This window comes from Loxodonta africana, chromosome 13 (assembly GCF_030014295.1).
Source record: "Loxodonta africana isolate mLoxAfr1 chromosome 13, mLoxAfr1.hap2, whole genome shotgun sequence".
In the NCBI taxonomy this organism is placed as follows: domain Eukaryota; kingdom Metazoa; phylum Chordata; class Mammalia; order Proboscidea; family Elephantidae; genus Loxodonta; species Loxodonta africana.
This window is the reverse complement of record NC_087354.1, coordinates 65087899-65104844: the sequence shown is the minus strand read 5'-3', so window position 1 is coordinate 65104844 and position 16946 is coordinate 65087899. Positions and strand designations below refer to the sequence as shown.

The following is a 16946-nucleotide window of genomic DNA, read 5'->3' as shown; positions in this document are numbered from 1 at the left end:
ATGTTGCAACCACCTAGATAGTGGCAGTCCCCCTGCTGGCAGTGATGTCTCAGAGTGGAGGCCATCGCCGGCCCTGCTGACTCTGTACCTAAGTGCCCACACAGCCTCCCTGGTGAATACCTAAACTTCTTTCAAGATAAGTTCAAAGAAATCTCAACCGGCCTGTCTCTCTTCCTCCATTAAGTAGATTTGACCACTGCCTCCTATGCCTCCACTTCCACCATCATCCTAAAATACTCTATTACACACACATTAAATATTTGTGTCTTTATACTAAACTGGATTTTTTAAAAAGACAATGAATTGCTTATCATTGCATTCATATTACATAGCACACAGTACATACCCATTGCTGTCGAGTCAATTCCAACTCACAGTGACCCTACAGGACAGAATAGGGTTTCCAAGGAGCAGCTGGTAAATGGGATTCGAACTGTCAACCTTTTGGTTAGCAGTTTTAACACTTAACCACTGTGCCGCCAGAGCTCCATGTAGAAGGCAAGACAAAAGCTTTCGTAACTGAATGAATATTCAAGACTATCAGTAACCATCAAGGCCAACAGAACACATATCTTCCAGACAGTCAAAAACAAAATCCTAAGATTTTATTAAGCCTTGGTCGTACCTTGCTAAGCACTGGGGACAGTGTGCAAGTTTTATTCAAAATCTAATCTGGGAGTACCAAGGATGACTTCACAAAAGAAGTGACATTTAAACTGAGACCTGAAAAAAAGAGTTAGTTAGGCAGAGATGGGGGAGAAATACTTTAGGCAGAGGGAAGATTAGACACAAAGATCTGAGCATGGAAAAAGTATGATGCGTTTGAGGAATCAAGAGGTGGCTAGGATGGCCAGAGCCCCAGGGAGAGTGGGAAGCAATGAGGATAGGGAGGGACGCTGGGGCTAGACCATGCAGGGTCTCCTACGTTTTCACAAAAATGAGTGTGGCACATCCCATGGACTGAACACACCTGCCTAAACCGACCTCTGTGGAATTCCAACTCAGGTAGCTCCTTGCGTCCTGCTGGAACAATCAGGAAACCTGGAGGAGGAGGAGTACTGTAGTAACAGCCACGACTGTCAGTCTCAGTAAACTTTTAACATTTTAATTCCTTTAACGCTTATAAACTTTATGTTTGGTGTATTTCTTTTTCACTTTTAGATTCTTTTCTCCTGCTTGTAAACACTTTCTGTTGATGCATGTTTTTCAACATCATTGCAATCCTTCTGTACATGCCACTTTGCCACGTGGCTTGCCTAATTCATCGTTATTTTCCCAATTAGGTGCAATCTGAAAACTCACCTAGTTCTTTCTCCAGAATAATTTGCCCAAACATTTATAACTATTAATGTTTCACTGAACACTTATTGTGTATAAAGCACTGTTCTAATGCTGTGGACATACAACATCAGCTAGTCCTGGGGATCTTGGAGCCCTGGAAATAAATGTTATATTTTAGAAGAGCCCTGTTGTTATCCATGAGGATTATAAAGGTGTGCTGTAACTGGAGGCGAATTACACTGAATTTAATGGTGTAAAGAAGGAATGGAAGATAAAAGCGAGGAATAGAACTGATGACCAGGACCAAGAGAAGAGAGCTCTAGGTGCCTTTTCCAGTGAGAGTTCTGTGTAGCTGAACCTTAGGCTCATCTCAAGTTTTTGTTAAATACCTATAACACACTTCTGGCCGTTAACACTTCTTGTTTATTTTTATTAGTTATTTTATTAGCTGTTTTCATAACACATAGATAGACATATTTTATTCAGATTACACTTTTTAAAAATGCAAATAGATAACCTATACTCCATTATCTATGGATAAGGTAGAGCTGACATTTTCTAAAAGACAAATTATTTTTGTTCATTAGTTATATTTTTTAAATAATTTTTGCATATTTTTATTGGTTAATGAAAATATTTCTTTCCAAAATTCTAATCTTAATATTTGCTGAACCTCAAATATCATGAGGTTATTGTTTAAAAAGGGCCTTGGTGGCGCAGTGGCTGAGAGTTAAGCTGCTAACCAAAAGGTCAGCAATTTGAATCCACCAGCCACTCCCTGGAAACATTATGGGACAGTTCTATTCTGTCCTGTGGGGTCACTGTGAGTTAGAATCAACTCAATGGCAAGGAGTTTGGTTTGTTTGTTTAAAGAAATTTCTTCTGTTATCTTAAAAACTATTACAACTCTGTATCCATAAAGGCCTTAGGGACATTGATCAGTTATTTGCATGCTATTTACTTAATATGTGTAATTTAGTTAATTGTTTACATCCTTGTAAAGGAATTAGCTGGTAAGCTGAGTCAAGGAACAAGGTGAATACAGCATTTATAAAAGAGGATATAACATTGTAGACAATTTTGGAACATAAATCTTGCCTGTACAATTTGAGGGTAGACTAGTAGCTGGCAGATGGCAGAAAGATAGACTGTGGCTTTCTGTCCTTGAGTGGATTGACCAGAGGTGTCAAAGAAGACATTTTCAGTTGTTCGTGGATTCTTTAGGAAGCCTTTGAGCATTTAGCTAAGAACCAAATGTGACAACTGTCTCTGAGTAATGTCTGCAGGCATCCTTACCTCCCTACTCCATCATACGTGGGCATCATTTCCTTCAGGAGAATGTCACAGAGAGAATGATCAGAGATACATTCACAGCGTTTAGTACACACATGTTTATCTCAGAACCATTTATTACTCTCAGAAGAGTGAAAATAATATGAAGGTTCAAGGTAGGAGACTTATAAACAAACTATAAATAAATAAACAAACTATAAAATGGCATACAATGAAGCCATTAAAAATCTTGTCATAGAATGCTATTCAACAACATGGGTGTGTCCATGGTACATTAAACAGATAATCAGGATGTAAGCACTACTGATACATATTTAAACACGGTAATCCCATACTTAAATATAATAGCTAAAATGGCTATATACCAAAATGTTAAAAGTGTTTATCTTTGGATACTTGGATTATAGATGATTCTATGTGCTTTCTTCTATTCCCAAATGTCCTTCATTGAATCTATTTCACCTTTGTAATGAAAAAATCTCTTAGCACTTTTTAAAATAAGTCGTAATCCACTTAATGAGATCTAAGAAAGATATATGAGAATACATATCTGTATACATATTTGTGTGCATATATTTTTATAGTAAAGAATGACCAGGATCTGAAATTAGTTGTATAGATTGGTTTTCTTAGCCAGTAATCTTAGACTGGAGACAGCAGCTCTTACATTTCTATGACAACTCTGAAGTTCTGCTATTGAAAGAGAGAAAAGGGTTATGGATGGGGAACCTTAGAATTGACTCACCCTCTTTCAAGCTAGGAAAAAAAAAAATGAATTTCATGGTATTTTTGTTTAATTTTTATTGAGGAAATAAGATTGTACCTAGGACATAGAGATAGAAGGCATGGGGTACAAATTTCATCCTACATAATCCCCATCAGCTTCCACCTAACTTTAAAATGGACACTTTCCCAAAATTATGTAAAATGCCATTCCAGTCCAGCTTCAAGTCATCCCTTTGTGAAAAGGGTCACAATAATAGCCAACATAAATGTAATGCTCACTGTGTGCCAAGTACTGTACTAGCTGATATGTATATATATATATTTATATATAGTAGTGTGATACTTGTTTACATACATTTGAGGAAATCAGCTGGTAGGCTGAACCAAGGAATAAGGTGAACATAATATACAATTTATAAGAAAGGATATAACATTGCAGACTGTTTTGGAACATGAAATTTATCTACTTATTTGGGGGATAAACAAATTCTTGCCATGTATGTATATGTGTGTGAGTACATATATGTATATAGGAAACACTGTTGGCATCGTGGTTGAGTGCTAGGGCTGCTAACAGAAAGGTCAGCAGTTCGAATCCACCAGGTTCTCCATGGAAACTCAATGGGGCAGTTCTATGCTGTCCTATAGGGTCGCTATGAGTCAGAATCGACTCGATGGCCACGGGTTTATTTGGATACTTGTATGTTTTTTTTTTATGTTTGTATGTATGTATATATTAATATTTGCTGAAACTCAAAAGGCCTGTCATCATGTTATTGTTGAAAAATACTTATTCTTATATTATCTTAAAAACCATTACACCTAAATGGAAAAGAAACATTTAGTTACATACATATACGTGTGTGTGTGTGTGTGTGTACATTTTGCAGCCGAAGAAACCATCTGTAAGCTCTTCCTATGTAGAAATTTTAGAGCTACCACTGGGAAGTACAAAATATTGGCATAAATTTACATAAATTTGTCTTTAATGATGTGCTTTATGGTCTGGTTAGTCACCTCATTCTTGACCACATTCTCAATTTCTGTTCCATACAGGTCCTGTTTTCTCACAGAACACAACTGAGGCAGGTTCTACTGATACACCTATTAAAGCTACAGAAGCTTCTTCTGCTCCTATACCCCTGCTCACCACAGGTTTGTTCTGTATTTTAAAATAGCTTCTCTGGAGTCACTGTTATGATACAACTGCATTTAATGGGTGGGTTATCACTGTAGGCAAACTGTGACAAACACTGGGAAATGGAAGCTGAGTGAGGAGATACAGTCCCTACTCCAGAGAAATTCTCACCACACAGAGAAATTCTAAACAGTCTAGCAAAGCACATAAATGGTGAATGTGACTGTGAAACGGCCAGTGAGCTTACTAGGATCTTATGTGTGATGGTGAGGAAGGCTTGTGGTCACACTGACGTGGGCTCAGGCCTGGACTGGGTTCTTTCTCAGCTATCGAGCCTGGATGAATTTTTCCACCAGACTTCTGCCTCCTTAACTGTAAAATAGGCCCAATAATACTCACGTCACAGTGTTTCTCTCAGGATTAAATAAGAAGAGGTATGTAAAACTGCCTAACTCAATAAATTATTAAGTTATCACTTAATGAACCAAGTAAGTGATAACTATAGGGCAAGCTGGGTGCTGAGATAAGGGTGGGATCAGGCAAATTCACTGTCTCTCTGTTGTTTTTCTAGAGACATGTCATTAGAGGAGCTGGCTGAAAGTAGAAAGGGAGAGAATCTTTTGGAGGTGGGGCTTAGGGAAGATGTTGCAAGTTTAAAATAAATCCTAAGAGAAGACTTGAAGTGGCTATAAGCTAACAGACATATTGAGAAAATGTATTGAGATAAATAGAAGAAACAGATTTTAAGAAGGACAGAAACCAAGGGAAGAAAATTAGATTAAGTGCTTCGAACTACTTATAAGGCTTCTGGATCCAACTAGATGATCTAATTTTCAAAGTAAATTCAATGTGAAGTTGACATGATGGTGTCAAACCAGAAGGCATTTTAGGGACGACTCTGGACCCACACCTCCCAAATGGTACAAGTAATTTACACACTTGTTTTTACCCATTATCTAATTCTATCCTCTCAACACATAAAGAGCTAGGTATCACAATCTTCTTTTTTCCCAAAGGTATACCAAAGCACAAAGAAATTAGGTAACTTGCCCAAGGCCACACAACTTCTAAAAGGCATTCTTATGACTGAAACCCACAGCTGTGTTACTCCAAACCGTGCAGCTATCTACCGCCACAGAAAAGGAGAAGACAAGTCCCAACTAACCTTTACACATAGCTCCAAAAGAATGACATGAAACATAATAGAGTCCTTGACTGATACAATGTACTCAGATATGGTGTTTCAAATAATTAAATTCAAGATATACTTATGGATTTTGTAGTGAGAGTGCTTCATGATGTAAAATGGCGTGTTGATACAGCAGAAATGTCAGAACTGAACTGATGAGGGGAAGGGTAACTCTGGTGGAGCATTAAGGCCATACTAGAAACTTCTGCAGACAGGAGATTCAGTGGGACTGTTGACCAAAGCTTGGCTGAGACACAACAAGGGTTTGGATTCAGACAGTGACTGTGGCATAAATCTGGAAAATTGACAGCAACATGACACCTTTTCAGATTGGACTGGAGCCTATGTAGTATGATGGCTCAATGTGTCTCCTTTCTTCTCACTATTTTTAGTTTTTCAAATATACACTGCTTGTAGTGGAAGTAGATAGGTGATTCTTCCAACGTTTTCTCATATCCTCCCCCTTAGTTAATGAGATGTTTTACTGATTTCTGACCAAAGAACATGTATCGAGTATTTGAAAGTCAATATTGGCATTACTAAGGATAAAAAAAAAAAAAAGGATAAGACTGACATATTACCTAGTAAATTTTACTAGCATACTCTTGAAGGTTGACCAATAACTCCAAAAACACTGATAAGAAAAAGTACCACCACTATCCCCCCAAAAAAATCTAATTCCAATTTTTTTTTGTTTTGTTTTTGTTATGTGCCTTCAATTTAGTTCTGACTCATAGTGACCCTATGTACAATAGAATGAAACACTGCCCAGTCCCACACCATTCTCACAATCCTTGCTATGTTTGAGTCTATTGTTGCAGTCACTATGTCAATCCATCTCATCAAGGGTCTTTCTCTTTTTTGCTGACCCTCTACCTTACTAAGCATGATTTCCTTCTCCAGGAACTGGTCCCTCCTGATAACATGTTTGAAGTATGTGAGACAAAGTCTCACCATCTTTCCTTCCAAGGAATGCTTTGGCTATACTTCTTCCAAAACAGACGAGTTCATTATTCTAGCAGTCCAGGTTCAATATTTTCACCAATACCATAATTCAAAGGCATCAATTTTATTTTGGTCTTCCTTATTCATTATCCAACTTTCATACACATATGAGGTGATTGAAAATACCATAGCTTGGGCCAGGCACACCTTAGTCCTCAAAGTGACATCTTTGCTTTTCAACACATTAAAGACATACCCCATTTTTCTGACTTTCTTTTGAAATGTTGTTTTTTTTTTTTTAGAAGCAAGACAACAGATTGCCCACATTTTCTCTGAACCAGGTATGTTTATATTTGACATGGTACGGCAGTCATTCCATTTTAAATATGCATTGCTAGTTAAAAAAAAAAAAGCCTCAATTTTAAAAACAAGAGCATATGTTGTTGGCTTTAGTTGCACAAAATTGTAAAGGCAAACAAAATACGCTGTTTTTAAAACTAAAATAGTCATTTCTTATTCTCTTAAACATTCCAGAATAGGAATATATAATTCAATAATTATTTTTCTTTTAAGTCAGTTTTTTTTTTTTAGCTTTCTAACTAATCACGGATGCTTAAGAAAAGTCCTTTAAGAACTTATGAAACAATGCAACTTTCTTCTTCCCCACTGTAAAGAAACAAAGGAGCTTAAAAGCATCTAATTTGTCTCATAAAAAGACCAGACTTAATGGTCTGACTGAGACTAGAAGGTCCCCAGAGGTCATGGCCCCCAGATCTTCTGTTAGCCCAAGGCAGGAACCATTCTGAAGGCCAGCTCTTCAGACAGGGATTGGACTGGACTAAGGGATAGAAAATGACACTGGTGAGGAGTGAGCTTCTTGGATCAAGTAGACACATGAGACTGTGGGCAGCTCTGGTCTGGAGGGGAGATGAGAGAGCAGAGGGGATCAGAAGCTGGCTGAACGGACATGAAAATAGAGGGAGGAGAGAAGGAGTGCGCTGTCTCATTGGGGGGAGAGCAACTAGGAGTACATAGCAAGGTGTACATAAATTTTTGTATGAGATACTGACTTTATTTGTAAACTTTCACTTAAAGCACAATTAAAAAAAGAAAAAAAAAGTGTCTAATTAGTTGGCACCATATCAAAAATAAGTGCAGACCATTCAGGCCTCAGTCCTGACTCATTTTTGTCCCTGCACTAGCACTACCAGTTCGGGGCTGTCTTCATAACCTGCCATAGGTGGTAACGGTCACTTTCCCTTTCAGGTGCAGCTGCAGACCTGCCTTTAGTCAACTGATGTGCTCATTTACTAGTTAGCACTCTAGTCCTCCCTTCACACCTGTCCTGTGACCATGCTTCACCCAGGAAAAGTGGCCTATAGAACTGAATCACTGTTCAAAAGTTATAGCTAAGTGGCCAGGAAGGCTGGATAATACCAGTGGGAGGAAAAGCTAACTTCACTTTTTTTTTTTATTAATAATATGGCTTTTAAATAGAAATTAATTGATATAAACATTAATTAGACATTAATTAGTATTAATTTAATTAAATGACATTCACTTAATAATATACATATAAATTAATAGGACATTTTACCTGTATGTGTAGACTTCCATTCTATTTACTTCATTTTGAAAACATTACAGACATGCTATGAATATGCAGAGAGTACCAGTAACTTAACTCATTAACATTTCGTTTCGTTCTCAACATGTAAAAGATTTGAAAAACATTTTTAGTGACTGTATTATAAACTATGCAGTAAGATGCTAAGGAAAGTACACAAGCTTGGAATGTTGGTGTCCTGGATTATAGTTATCACTCTACCTCCAACTGGCTATCTGACCTAGGCTAAGTAAGTTAACCTCACTAGGCTTCTTTTCCTCGTCTGTAAACAGTTTATACCAGTTTACTTCCAAATTTATGATTCTATGATCTAATACTCTTTTGTACATTAGGACATTATTTTCTGTCATAATTTTCAAACTATGTAGGAGTTTATGAGTTTTTTCTATATCACAGTAGAATCTCCACATAGTTACTTGGCGTCGGAACCCTTGGGTCTTGGTTCTGTCATTAACGAGTCGTGTGACCTTGGACAAAAGACTTCAGCACTCAGAGTTTGGTTTTCCACATGGTTACTGTGAAAGATTCAGTTTTTTAATGGATAAATATACATAAAATAATGTATATTTTATAAAAAGACAAGACGATAGTACCTTCATTTTTCCTGTATTATTTTTCAGTCGATTGTGGTAGTTTATTTGACACTTTTGTTATTTTCTGCTTTCTTTTTCTCCCAAAGAGATAACAGCCATTGTTTTCGGGGTGATGGCTGTTATTGTTGGAATTATACTCTCCGTTGCTCACGGTGTTCGCTTACTGAGAAGGGTGAGAATTCAATTTTTAATTTCTCTTTAAGTTATTCATGTGAATAGCTCTATAAGGAGCCTTACTCTTTTGTGTTCAATTAGATGCAAAAAGAAAAAAAGATTTGCATAAAACTCAATCATTTTCAACCGGATACATAGAAGTCACTGAGTTACTCTCACAGAATTTTTGTTTGCATTTACCCAATAAACCAAAAAAAAAAAAAAAAACCTGCTGCCATCGAGTCCATTCTGACTATAGCAACCCTATAGGACAGAGCAGAACTACCCCATACAGTTTCCAAGGAGTGCCTGGTGGATTTGAACTGCTGACCTTTTGGTTAGCAGCTATAGCTCTTAACCACTACGCCACCAGGGTTTCCTATCCAGGCAAAGGGAATCTCAAATATAAATATGGTAAGAGATCACACTTTTATTTATATCTATCCATTTCTTCAAGAAAGATCCCCCAAAGTGTTTATCTAACTTGATTAAATAGATTTTGATGGATACTGGTAAAACAGCCAAATTTCTACTCTATTCACCCTCTGTTCTGGATCTCTCTGTGATCTCCCCCACATCAGAACCACTAAATACATTGTTTTAAAAGGCTTATTAATCATGCTTCAATGGTGGGCCCATAAAACAAGAATAACAGAAAAATCTACACTAAGTTGTTTTGTCTCTTTTGTTTTTCAACTACTTTTGTCAGGTGACTTCTATAATCATCCAAACTTTTGATATAGTGCTATTACTCCATGTAAATGTGTTTTATTTAAATAATACCTTAATAAAAGTGAAGTGATTGAGTATGTATGCCATTATATATGAGAGATTTTGTTGGGACTTGGGTAAAAAATGTGTCCTCCTGTCTAAAGAGTAAATATTGGAGAAAAATCTCCTTCTTGTGTTTGGGTATACATGGCAATTGAGTTAGCTTCTTCTTGATCAATATTCTGAAATCTGAAAATGGCAATGAAATACTAAGTTGGCAAAATTCAGAGAAGATTTTCTAAACATAGATACATATATAGATACAGATATTTAGAAGAATTAAGAATTTGGTCACTGTCAACGTGTCTAAAAGATCTTACCCTCCTTTTTTTTTTTCAATTAATCTTAGCTATTTGTCACAGCAGGGAAATATATGAGAAGTCCCATTTTGGGAGTAATAATTCACCTGCTGAAACACCAAATGCTATTTAGAAATACAAATACATGTTTAAATCTATGAAATGGTGACTTCTTCAAAAAACATTCTACAAAGTGAATTACATCTGAAAGAAAAATTATAACTTTTGAAAAAATATTTTTAATCTGAGTCATTTTTCTTCTTAGTGCCTTAAGTTTGAAAAATTGTGTATTAATATTTTTCTGGTTTTTATTCGTAGAAAACATCACACGAATCAAAATCGCAATCGTCAGTTGACACAGGTGCTACTTTACATTCTGTTGAAACAGGAAATCCAGGTTGGTGTTAACATTCTCACTGTACTTTACCTTTTTGGAAGGGAAATAAATGATGTGTTACTTCTTTCTGTATTCTGGGAGGTGAGGAATACTCAATTGAGATTCGTTTATGTTCCATTTCATCAATACTACCTTAATCCCACTTTTCATTTTTACATGAACATTAGTCTGTAGCACAGTAAAATTCTTCCTTAGGATAATTTTTTTAAAAAAGGTTTTTTTTTTTTAGGTAAAACAAGTACTATAAGTTAAAAAGAAAATCAAGTTCTGTGTGCTCCTTATTTTTCAAACTGCAACATGATGTGTATACCTTAGAATAGGTATAGTTTAAGAGCTTGGTAGACGGTCAGCGAAAAGGAGGAAGACACTCAGTGAGATTCATTGACACAGTGACTGCAACAATGGGCTCAAGCATAGCAGTGACTGTGAGGATGGTGCAGGGTAGGTCAGTGTTTCGTTCTGTTGTACATAGGGTCACTATGAGTTGGAACTGACTCAACGGCACCTAACAACAATGACAACATAGTTTAAGAGCCCTGGATTTGGAGCCAGACCTGGATTTGAATCCATGCTCCAACACTCACTAGCTGTATAACCTTGAGAAAGCTACTAAAATTCTTTAAAACAGAGGTGATAATACTGTGCTCTCATAGAGTTTAATGAGGATTAAACAAGCTCCTTCAGGTCAGCATACAGGACTGTTCATTGTCATAGTAAGTTCTCATGCCCTTTAACTGTTACCAACATTACAATTCTGTTCCCAACTGACCTCCTCTGCATACAGCTGGTCAGTCATCCAGCCTCCTTTCATTTCCACCCCCAGGTGCTGAGTAGATACACAACAGGTGGAGGACTGCAGGTATGTTTCGTACATCCAAAACAGTATTGATATACGTGAGCATTTATTACTATCTTTAAGAAATGGAAAATTTTTACATAAAAAAAATCAGATCTCAGCAGGCTCTTGGGAAAAAACAATGTAAAATCTGACAATGCCAAGAGCCTCCATATTAGCATGAGAGAAATTCACAAGAACTGAGTGGCTCTGCACCTCTAGCACATCTCCTCCAGTTCTATTTAGCTTTTCTTTTTCTTTTTTAAAACACAGCCAACTTCATTTATGTCATTCCTTATGGCCCCCATATACCCTCACTAACTGAGTTCCTGTTGGACTTTGCCTGAAGCATAAACCTAGGTGTTCAGGAGATGGCCACAAAGAACGAGTCTCTGGAATGGGTCTTATTGTTCAAGCAAAAGGAGTGCATTCTGTTCTATGGGATTTTTGTAAGGACCTGGTTCTGCCTACTACAAAACCAACTGAAGATTTTACCAATAATTACCAGGAATCATGACAGAACTAAGGTCCTGTACATTTCCAGATTTCACTGTTAATCCTGGACCAAACACATATCATCAAAGGACTTGCCAGGTTTTCTAGACTTTAAACCCATTAACCTGTTGCCATCAAGTAAATTCTGACTCATAGCGCCCCTATAGGATGGAATAGAACTGCCTTATAGGGTTTCCAAGGAGTGGCTGGTGGATTTGAACTGCAGACCTTTTGGTTAGCAGCCAAGCTCTTAACCACTGTGCCACCATGGCTTCTAACAGACTGAAGCAGATAGGAAAACCTTCTGGAGATGGAATCACTTGGGGATAGTATTGAAGGACAAATACAGGCAACCCAGGGCAAAGTGGTTACAGTTAGAAGGACAAGGCAGTTCCAGGCAGAAGGGCCCTGGGACAAAGACGTGGAAGAAGACAGAATACAGTATACCTGAAGAGTTATGTGCACTTCCACCTTAACAGGATTAATGCTTCATTTCTCTGCTCGTGTCTCAAGTACATATAACCCAAAAACCCAAACCGAGCGCATTGCCATTGAGCCAATTCCTACTCATAGTGACCCTATAGGGCAGAGTAGAACTGCCCCATAGAGTTTCCAAGGAGCGCCGGGTGGATTCAAACTGCCAGCCTCTTGGTTGGTAGTCATAGCTCTTAACCACTATACCACCAGGGTTTCTGGTAAAGGCAGTGGAAATTCAGATGAATGGATTTTAGATTCATTTCATTCCATATTTCTACAAATGAAGTTGTTAAGTGTTTTAGTAAGTCAGTGAAATGAGGTTATAAAATCTGACCCTACCTCACTGGAAATGCAGGCAGACACATATGGTAAAAAGGTGCTTTTAGTCCTATTTTTATAGACTACTGTTCTCAAGTCATTTACAAGCCAAAGGCACTAAGAGATTAGCGTTAACAGTGCCATCTCAACAAGAACTAGAGACGTTAGTGTATGATTAAAGTTTCAATTTCTTTAAGCTCCTTGAATCTGCACATGATTTAGGTTTGGTGGGAGGTGAGAATAAATGAATGTGAGTCTGCTGCCCACTGTGGCAGCCACATATGACCCCGCCAGCCCGTGTCTCCCAGAAGATTGGTTGGGATGCACCCTCCCTGTGATACTCAATAAAAGAAAACTGGAAAGGGCTCTGCTTCAATGAGAGGAAAGGTGCTCTCCATGCCTTCCATATACTCTGTGAGGGTAACATAAATCCAGTCCTCCAACCAAGAAAGGTGGAGAGTAGGGTTTGAATGGTGAGATAAGCCTGGTGCTCTTTTCTTAGAATCAAAGAGGAATTTAGCAGGAATAGTTTCTGTTCAGGTTTCTCTTTTCTTCTGTACAAGACAAAAAGTTTTATCTTAAGAGATATTACAAACTGGGGAGCTTGCCTTAAAGGCCAGCATGCATACTTCATCCAAGTCGCTTATCATTCAGTGCCTTGGCATTGCATTCTGCCTCTATGCAAGTTCTCTGTTAGCCTCTCTCTTCACAGAATCTCGGACCAGAGCAATAAGTTTCTTCCTTGCCTGAGGTTTTTAGGTTTGCTGAGAAAATCTGTATCTGTCTCTACACAAAACTCCTTGGAGCTAATCTGAAAGGAGATTCTTTTTATTTCCTAAAAGTTATATTCAAGGGCAACTCCATAAGGATGTAGAATTCTAAAGTTTACTCATGCATTAATTAGCTTTGTGTTTAAATACAACTATTCCTCATACTACTGTTCCTGTTTTTTCTTTTATCCCTATAATTCTTCTACAGAATAAAAACCAATGATAATCTGCTCACCGCACCAAATTTTGGAAGAAGTCTAAGAAGGCAGGAAGACTTCAGTCAAGTAAAAAATGAACATGTAAATTGGACATTCCAATAAATTTTATACCTGCCTAAGCTGTACAATTTCAGGGTGCAGGTTTCATCATAATGGGTTCCAGTGACTCAACAATAAAAAAAATGTGTCTGCTCATTAATATTTCAAGATTAAAAAAAAAAAACTACTATTTCCTTGCAGGCTTGCTTTTGTGTTTTGGCATAATTTTTATAATTCATTAATTGCAAATTGTAATCCAAAACTGCACCTGGTCCCACCATCCATAGTTTTTGAAGACTGACTTATTCTATTGTATTGTATTTTCAAGGTTGTATTTAGGTGAACTCTAACCTAGATTTTCGTTTTGAACTTTGGAGTCTGTTTTCATTTTGTTCTAAATAAACTAAGAGGACCCTGAAGTCCTGTCATTTCTTTCATTGCTGAATAGGCAAGATATGCTATTTTGCTAGTAATGATGATATTTCACTCACAGTAATAAAGCTTAACGAGCCCTGGTGGTGCAGTGATTAAAGCCCTTGACTGATAACCTAAAGGTCAGCAGTTTGAACCCACCAGGTGCTCCACAGGAGAAAGATGCAACAGTCTGCTCTTGTAAAGATTACAGCCTTGAAAGTCCTATGGGGGCAGTTCCACTCTGTCCTACAGGGTCACTACGAGTCAGAATTGACTCGACAGCAATGTGTTAATAAAGCTTATGCTTGAAAATCCCGTGTGTGTGTGTGTGTGTGTGTGTGTGTGTGTGTCCAAACAAAAAAAATCCACACTCATTGCCTTTGAGTTGATTCCAACTCATAGCTACCCTATAGGACAAAGTAGAACTACCCCATAGGGTTGCCAAGCAGCTGCTGGTAGATTCGGACTGCCGACAGCAGCCGTAGCTCTTAATCACTACACCAACAGGGCTCCATATATATACAAGTATTATTGCATCTATATTCATCATTTAATTGCATAAATCAAAACAAAATTTTTTTCCCTTCAAATAGTGAGATGTTACATATGTTTGGCAGTAGAGGATCAACTCCTTCAGGACATTGACTGATGTGTTGTGTCCTACTGAAAGAATTATTTACATAAGTGCTCAGGGTATCCTGAGAAAGCAAAGAATTCATAACCTTCCCTTACAGAAGAAACTAAGTAGCGATGACTGCAACAAGATATGCAAACTTACATGCAGGTGAATATTTTAATAAGTCGCTTTGTGTTCTCAATTAAACTTCCTAATCTATCTGGTCCCATTTTCTTTTCTATTAACAAAACTTTGGAAATAAGTCCAAATTATATAAAAGAAATTTCTATATGTATGAGTCTAAAACTGTGAAGCTATAGAATACCCTCCACTCAATTGTAGTAAAACTTAAAAAGCAGTATTTAAACAAGAAATTACCTTCCTGTGATACTCTATTTCCAATTTCATATGAATCCATGTGGCTTTCCATTGTCATGTAATAATTAATAATACTATTCACATACTTGGGTCTGGCAGTTTATATTTATTTTTTTATTGTTATAAAAGTATAATTAACACAACATTTGCAAATTTAAAAATCTAAATATCTTCTTGCAAGTTCAGAGAATATTTTTGCAATAGCTAAATTGGCTATTTAAAATAAGAAATGAGAACAAAAAACAACAGCACATCGCTGTTGATGTATGTTTTAAAACATATATAACAGTATTATTAGGTTAATTTAATCAAATGAATTATCCAGGCACCAACAAAATTTTAAATGTAGGTCTTTTCAATAAAATATATTGAACCAAGAGAGAACATGAGACTAAGCTTGTCTCTAAAATAATTTACAAGTCAAAGGCTTTAAGATATTAGAATGAATGTGTCATGTCAACAAGAACTAGAGAATTTGGAGAATAATTAAAGTATGAATTGCTTCAACCTCCTTGAACTTTTCTAGGCATTTTTGCTGTGCTTCTACCTATGTACTTTGCACATTTAAATTTACTGCTTGTGGGAAGGAATAACCTTTACTCTCTTCTTATTTTCATAATTAAATCAGAAAAAAAAGGTAATAAAAAAATGACCCCATGGAGGTTCATGTTGAATTTCTTAAAGTCTGACACTGGAATAGGAGTGGATGAACCTGATTAGAAAATGTATCTCCATTCCTGGGTGCTCGTGTTGGTGTAAGCAAAAGCTTTTAACAGGATATTGGGCTGTTACTTGCTCTTTAGCATGCTATGGGAGTACTGGTGGTTCAGTGGTAGGCTTCTCACCTTCCACATCAGAGAGCTAAGTTCAATTCCTGGCCACCTTTGATCTGCCAGTGGAGGCTTGCATGTTGCTATGAAGTTGAACAAATTTCAATAGAGCTCCCAGACCTTCATGGAAGAAGAAGAAAGGCCTCGCAATCTACTTCCAAAAATCCCCCAATAAAAATCGTATGATCAGAACAGTTCAATCTGCATTTTGTCTGGCAGCCAACAATAGCACGCTATATATCTTTCTATAACCAGAAAAAGCAGAATGTATAATTGAGATACAAAATGAAAACCGATCATTAAGGAGAGGTGGAACTTTTAAATATTGAAATGCATCACATTAGTAGAGATTCCTTGCCATCCTTTGAAGACTTCCTATATCCAACTTCTTGAACTGTATTTCTTTATTCCATAGAAACCAATACTGTATTTCAGCTTCTCTAGGTTCCATTTATCTGTAAAAATCTGCATATCATAGCTACGATAACAGGTTGCTGTGGATTGAATTGTATTCCCCAAAAATATCTATCAGCTTGGCTAGGTCATGATTCCCAGGACTGTATGATTGTCTAGCATTCTGTCATTTGATTTCCCAGTGTGTGATAAATCCTATCTCTATGATGTAATGAGATGGATTAGCTGCAGTTACATTGATGAGATCTACAAGATTAGACAGTGTCTTAAGCCAATCTCTTTCGAGATGTAAAAGAGTGAAGTTAGCAGAGAGACAGAGGCACCGCATACCACCAAGAAAACAACACCAGAAGCAGAGCTTCCTTTGGACCTGGGGCTCCTAAGCAGAGAAGCTCCTAGACCAGAGGAAGATTGACAACAAGGACCTTTCTTCAGAGCTTACAGAGGAATCCTTTCTCTAGAGCTGACACCCTGAATTTTGACTTCTAGCCTACTAAGACTGAGATAAAATAAATTTCCTTTGTTAAAGCCATCCACTTATGGTATTCCTGTTAAAGCAACACTAGATGACTAAGACACAGGTTTTTTTGGTTTTTAACTAGGTTTGATTTTTAGGTAGCATCTAAATTTTCTGACTTCAATTCCTTTGCTACCACGGAGAGTATAATCCTTAATCTGGGCAGTAATCTGTGGAAATTCAGACCATGCACTAAACAAACAAACTCACTTT

The 16946-nt window shown here is 37.2% G+C and overlaps 1 protein-coding gene across 4 annotated transcripts in view; it reads left to right on the top strand.

Moving 5' to 3' along the window:
* GYPA (glycophorin A (MNS blood group)) overlaps window positions 1–15980 on the top strand; it is a 49840-nt gene extending 33860 nt beyond the window's left edge. For 3 of the 4 annotated variants that reach the window (XM_064267541.1, XM_023557152.2, XM_023557150.2), the window contains 5 exons: window positions 4357–4455; window positions 6875–6913; window positions 8879–8964; window positions 10334–10412; window positions 11236–11271. In XM_064267541.1, the coding sequence (XP_064123611.1) occupies window positions 4357–4455; window positions 6875–6913; window positions 8879–8964; window positions 10334–10412; window positions 11236–11246 (314 nt within the window). In that variant the 3' untranslated portion in view covers window positions 11247–11271. Of the gene's footprint in view, window positions 1–4356; window positions 4456–6874; window positions 6914–8878; window positions 8965–10333; window positions 10413–11235; window positions 11272–13515 lie in introns of those variants that run through there. The other variant, XM_023557151.2, reaches the window with a different exon arrangement.
* Window positions 15981–16946: the final 966 nt, after the last annotated feature.